Consider the following 6866-nt stretch of genomic DNA (forward strand, 5'->3'; position numbering starts at 1 on the left):
CATCTCATCTCGTCTGGCAGAAGAAAGCATCCAAGCTCTTATTTTTGGTGAGTATATCTCGATATTTCTCAAATTACCTTAATTATCATCAGATTAACTCGATTCTTTGTGTTCTAGATATATTCGCCTTTGTTCCGTTAAAGGAAAATGAAGATGTACTCCGCTATGCTAATTTTTTTTTTTCTTAATCAGAATATTTCATATTTCATTTTCGAGAATTATGATGATGTGCATGGCACAGTTAGTTCTACAAGCTCTGAATGAAACAACTCATTGATGCAAACATTACCAATTTAATTATTTCGTGAATGTACTATGTAACAGTTACACGAGTCTTGGTAATATTTCCTGGCATACTGTAAATTTATTTGAAAAAAGTTTACATTAGTAAAGGTCTAAATAATCTAATTCATTTTTGTATTCTCATTCGCGTATATCAGATATAAATATATTTGAATTCGCGTAGATATGAATATGTCACATATATTTATATCTTCTATACGCGCATGTCATTACAGGAACGATTTTTTTTTTTGATAGGCCAGAATAATAAACAATATTTTTTCTAATACATTTACAGTATGACAGAAAATAAGACGCTTTAAACTGGCTGACTGTTAGATAAGATTTTATACATGCCTTACTTTTTAATTTTATCGTTGAAAAGTCGAAATAAAACAAGTATAGTATCAATCAATATTTCAATCTCTCGACTAATCTTAAGGATTACATTCATTTATCACCATCCAGACTACATTCAACTCTTCCGTTAACACCCAACTAAAACCATAATGGCTTCCAAGGTGCTCATCATGATCTTTGCTGTTGCCATGGCAACCGCCTTGGTTACCGCCGAAACGTTCGACGATCTCACAGGCGCTGATCTTGATGAAATTCTGGGCTTGATTTCTAAGAGGGGTGATTCAAACGACGCCGGAATGGTGTTCGACGAGGCCTTCGACGAAATGGACAAACGGGGTCGGGGAGGGAGGATGTTTTTCCGTAAGTACATTTTGGTTCTCTCAATGTTCGTTAAAACCAATCTTCCTTACTCATAATTGCATTACAAATCGTGCTTCACTCAATCATGATTTCTAGTCTGCAAACACATACTCACATTTATCTTTTAACCGATTACATCATGTCTGTTAAGTGAAGACTATACTCCAAATTCTCTGTATTTTAATAGAAGCAGAGACAGTACATGAGCGAATCTAGTCTCACTACTTCAGACTCTGCGTTATGCACTATGCGACTTGTGAAAAACAAATGTTTGTTCTTCCAGACCAGATGGTCATTGATTATAATCTGCATATTCGAAACACTTTCCGTGAGTAAAGGGTTTGCACAGCAGAATTAAGTAATTGATAACATCTTTAAAACCCTTTGCGCGCTGATGTTGCAATTTTGCACATTTTGCAAAGAAAATAACATGGAAACAGTTGTCATTATTATCCCCCCTAAAAAAAAAATGATAATAATAATATCGAATATACTGTACATTGTTTCGATTTTTTATACGGTATAAAGAACTAAACAGAAAGGAAACATAGTGCAGTATTAGTAGTAGTAGTAGTAGTCACCCCATGCCCCCCCCCCCCCCATTGAAAAGCAAAATAAAAATTTGTAATGAAAAAATGTCATTAAAACAAAATAGTGCAACCCCTTTTATAAATGAAGATCTTTTTTTTTTTTGGCTTGTCAAATATTTCCGGGGACGAAATATAAATTTTTGGTTAACAACTATTTTTGTTTTGCCTTGTAAATTTTTCCTCGGAAAAATGTGCCCCCCCCCCCATTTGGGAAATCCTGGATCCGCCCCTGGTAGTAGTAGTATTAGTAGTAGTAGTAGTATACAATAAATTCGGTGTACACACTGGCACATGACCGCCATGGTGGCCTTCGTGGGGTCTAAATCTAGTAACTGGTCACACATTCATACCAAACCTACTGGAAAGACCAAAATGTCCCACAGTGTGTTCGCAGTGTGGAACACAATGTGAAATCACCTTCACACTGGTAAATTTGAGATTTTGAACAGTAGGAATCACATATTATCACAATCCAGTAAGTGAACACGCTGTGAACAGTCAGACTGTCGACGTTTCCACAGTGTGAAATTTTCACCGCACTGTTGAATTTGAACAGTATGAATGATATTCTCACTAAAGCCCGTCGAACACTAAACGATCCGATGCGATTTTCTAATAAATCGCATTTTGATTTAAATGTGAAGGTTACAAAAAGTTAACTTATTTCATTTAAAGTTCGACATTGTGTTAGGAATAATCAAATCATACTTTTGCTTTGTGACAAGTCCTAAGGTCGGAGTAAAGTCCAATTCGGTTTTAAGTCGCAGCCGATGGTGACGTCACTGCGATTTGAAATCGAACTTGCTTTTATTCATAAAAGGAGGCTCGGACTAGACTGAAGTTCGATGTCAGTAGTCCTTACCACTATTCTGAATAAGATTTTGTTCGGCTGGAATGTTCATCTCAAAAGTTATTACAATTTCTTTGAAATTCGGATCGCAACGAATCACACAGTATGCGCCGGGCTTTAGTCCACTCTGTGAACACACTGTGGTCATTCCAGCAGGGAAGCCGTTCAGGAGCAGGCCCGGGGCCGCGGAACCAAGGGGTTGCACTCCTTACAGTGGCCATGCACACACCACGCGAATATTGTGATTCCATGTAACTATGCCCTCTCCCCAACCTTTGTTTTATCCTCCCATTCCTGCCAAATCTTCCCGCGGCCTACTAACCCATCAATTATCTGTCTGATCTGTTAGCTGGTTTTGACTAATCATGCTAACTTTCGACTGATTTACGCATCACTAATACATATTTTTATCTTTCTCAATCGTTATTTTCCAGGCTGTACACATCCTCTGAATGGCTTCAATTGCATCTGTGACAAGCGATTCCGCGAGACCAGCCCCAAATACTTCAGGGTATGCGGATACGGAGGAGGTCAGTAGAATGGACGCAAACCTATCATGGCCGACTACCGGATAGCATATTGAGGGACCGAAAGTTGAACAAACCAAGACCCGGCTGGACCGATATCCGGTTAACAATGAAGACAACATGTCCGAACCACACGCAGATTACAAACAATGACATATAAATTATTTGGGAAAAAAATGTCGAATATCCATCGGATAGAATGGCTGTCCTATCCATACTCTGTTACCATGGTAACGTCACAAATATTGGACAGGACCACCGTTCTTGTCAGACAGAGACTAATATAAGCTCGATTCCGATAGCAGACCTGTACATTTACAACAATGTTCATCATGCTCTCTAAAGATATTTCTCTTCAAACTGTTCAACTATTATAATACGAGTGTGCCTGCGAACTGATTTCTTTCGTTGTTTAAGGTGCACGATTTGATATTCACCTCAACGTCACGTGACACCAATCTATTATGACGTATCAATGCGTGCACCACTTTGTACTTCCCTTTTTATATTACATTTTTATATACAATTATGAATACCGTTTATGAAATGCAACATTATTTCGAAAGCACAAATTATTCAAATCGGTAATTATGATATACCAAAAAAAAAGGCATTATCAAAAGAGACTAAATTTTATAGTATATAGCTTTCATAAACTAGGATTAGGTAGGTATAGAAAAGAGAGAACTCATCATTTTAATGATATATAAGTCAAGTTTTGATGATGCTGTCTTGCAATGTAGGTAGAAGATTAGAATTTTGAAAATTGGTATAGGATTTTAATTCATCCTATTAGTGTCTCCTAGAACTTATGATTTGTAATCATCATGCTCCTAGAATCAAGCAATCGAAGTATTTCTATTTTGGTACATCACTAGTTCTTAATAAAAGTGTGGTATTCATAACATATCTGTTCTCCATTTCGTTACATTGTATGAACGTATCAATTGTGCATGGATAGGAGGAGTTTGTGGTCTGTCACACCAACGCAACCGACTTCAGACCGATCAAAGTTATAACGTTATTTCTTATGGCATATCATCGGTCGGTTTTGAATCGGGTTCGTTTGTCTGACTGTAGCATTTTGGGAGAATCAAGAGCGAATAATAAGGTGGATATGATTATGTATTCATTTATTTATTCATCTATTTATTTATTTATTTATGTATTTACTTATTCATTTATTTATCTATCTACAGTATATATCTATCTAATTATTTATCTATCTATCTATCTCTCTCTCTCTCTCTCTCTCTATCTACCTATCTCTCTATCTATCTTTCTATCTATCTATTTATCTGTCTATTCATCTATTTATCTATATATTTATCTATCTATCTATTTATCTATCTATCTATCTATTTATCTATCTATCTATTTATCTATCTATCTCTCTCTCTCTCCCTCTATATATCTACCTATCTCTCTATCTATCTCTCTATCTATCTATTTATCTATCTATCTGTCTATTCATCTATCTATTTATCTATCTATCTATCTATCTATTTATCTATCTATCTATTTATTTATCTATCCATATATCTATATATATCTCTCTCTCTATCTATCTACCTATCTCTCTATATATCTTTCTATATATCTATTTATCTATCTATTTATCTATCTATCTATTTATCTATTTATCTATCTATCTATCTATTTATCTATCTATCTATTTATCTATCTATCTATCTATTTATCTATCTATCTATCTATTTACTTAATTCCTATTGTGTTACTATTATGGGGACGGTGAGAGACATTTCAAGAGACACACGGACATAGAATATAAGATAACTATGGATTACACTCTAAAAAGTTAACCCAATATTGGGTAAAATGGGAACATGTATGTTAGCTGGGTACAGTGATACCAAATTATAAGCAAACTCTACGCAATGTTGCGTTTAAATTTACTCTTTAAACTTGCATGTTGCCCAATATTCGGGGAAAATTACACAGAAAACATGCGTGTTCCCTTTCTATCCAATATTGGGTAATTTTTTTACTCTTCCTTTTTAGAGTTAAATGGATAGTAGTGAAAACGGGAGGATGTAATATTATGTGTGTGTGTAGGGGTGCGTGGGTGTGATGTGTGTGTGTGTGTGTCAGTTTGTGTTCAAGATAAAAGAGCGGTAAGATGTCATTCATTCATTTTTCCAACAAAATTTATAATGCAATAATTACAATAAATAAAACATAACATCAGAAAATATAAATGACATAAATATTCAAATAAACCAAATATATAGAATATACACCTGATACAGAAGATAATATTTCCAATTTGATAATAAAAAACAATATGCAAAGATATGTTGGAAAATGGAGTGGCCCACTGAAAAGCAAAGCTTGTAAAGTGTGGACCACTCAAGAAGAAAAAAAATTATAACACTTAAATCTTAAATGTCAAACATTTGCCCATGATTTGGCATAACGCAGAGCCATTTTTTATCAAACAACCGATTGAGAAAGAGTGGATTATACATGTATATGTCAAGAGAGAAATGGGAGGGGGATAGGAATCGAGAGAGGGATTAAAGAGAAATTCCAGTAGTTGCAGTAAACACTGATTTCATGAGAAAGTCTGTAAAACCAGGCTTAATTGTCAGTATATCATCGAGGACACTAGCGTACCTACGGGGGGGGGGGGGGGGGCAGGGGGGGCACTATGCCCCCCCTGACGAGTCACAACCCATGCAAAAACGTATCTTTGACCCCCCTGACGGGCTTGAAAAACCTTTTTGCCCCCCCCCCCCCCTGACGAGCTTGAAGACCTCTAATGCCCCCCTGACGAACTTGAAGACCTTTTTTTTTTTTTTTTTTTTTTTTTTTGCTTGTCAATTTTTTTTCTGGAACGAAATCCTTTATTTGTGATCGAAGACCTTTTTTTTTTTTTTTTTTTTTTTTTTTTTGCTTGTCAAATTTTTGGGCGGACGGTTTTGCCCCCCCTGTGGAAAATTCTAGGTACGCCACTGATCGAGGATCTAGACCTGGTATAGTTACATAAACTGAACTTTGTGAAATCTTGAAATCTACGCTGAAAAATGTTCAGACTGAACTTCCCCAAAACAGATAAGCGCACGTGGGACAGTGTATAATTATTGCTTTGAGCGTCGGGCCCGACGCTCTACCCAAATCCTGTGCTTATTTGCCGATTTCTCAGCAATTACACAATTTCTTCCAGAATACTTTGGCACATACGTTTTATTTATACAAACAGACACTTTGGTGGTCATTTCATTGGATTATGTACGAACTCATTTTGATATCGTTACCAAAACTAGCATTTACCTTTAAATGAAAGAGATAAAGATAGATAGAGAGAGAGAGCTTGTAATTGAGAGATATGTCCCTCGGAAGCGGGGTGCTGGAAATTTTCCCGGGTTTGCTTCTTCACAGGCAGCACCCCTGGAATTCTGGTAGGTGTGGCAAAATGAAGAAATTGTGTAGTAAAACCTTTTTTTTTTTTGCTCTTCGAATTTCTCTGGAAGAAAATGACTTTCATTTTGTAGTAAAACCCCTTCGTATGTTTATTTTTGTTTGTCAAATTTCAGTACATCAGCACCCCTTGTAAAAAAAAAATAATAATAATTCCAAGGGCCCTTTTGAGAGAGAGAGAGAGGGGGGAGGGGGAGGGGGAGATTGTAATGTATTAAAGGAGAAAGCGCGAGGGGAAACGACCAAAAAGATAGTGAGAGTCGTGGAGCTCCAAATTTACACGTGCTTCACTTTACCCCTCCCCAGAAAAGCCAGTCACGAATATGATTAAACCTCCTATTTTCATATAAATAGTTTTTTTCTTCCGAAAGCGTATTTCGTTTTAGAAAGAAGCTGGTTCTATTTCTGGGTGGGAAATGTTTCCTCTTTTGTTAAAAAAAAAAAAAGTCTTGCTTT

General features: G+C 36.1%; 1 protein-coding gene across 1 annotated transcript; it reads left to right on the forward strand.

Annotated features, from left to right (window-relative positions):
- Positions 1-3876, forward strand: LOC135154902 (uncharacterized). Its single transcript, XM_064103134.1, has 3 exons — positions 1-47; positions 751-1002; positions 2877-3876. The coding sequence occupies exons 2-3, from the start codon at positions 792-794 to the stop codon at positions 2978-2980; spliced, it is 315 nt and encodes a 104-aa protein (XP_063959204.1). The 5' UTR covers positions 1-47; positions 751-791; the 3' UTR covers positions 2981-3876.
- The last annotated feature ends 2990 nt before the right edge of the window (positions 3877-6866 follow it).

This window comes from Lytechinus pictus, chromosome 8 (genome assembly GCF_037042905.1).
Source record: "Lytechinus pictus isolate F3 Inbred chromosome 8, Lp3.0, whole genome shotgun sequence".
In the NCBI taxonomy this organism is placed as follows: Eukaryota; Metazoa; Echinodermata; class Echinoidea; order Temnopleuroida; family Toxopneustidae; genus Lytechinus; species Lytechinus pictus.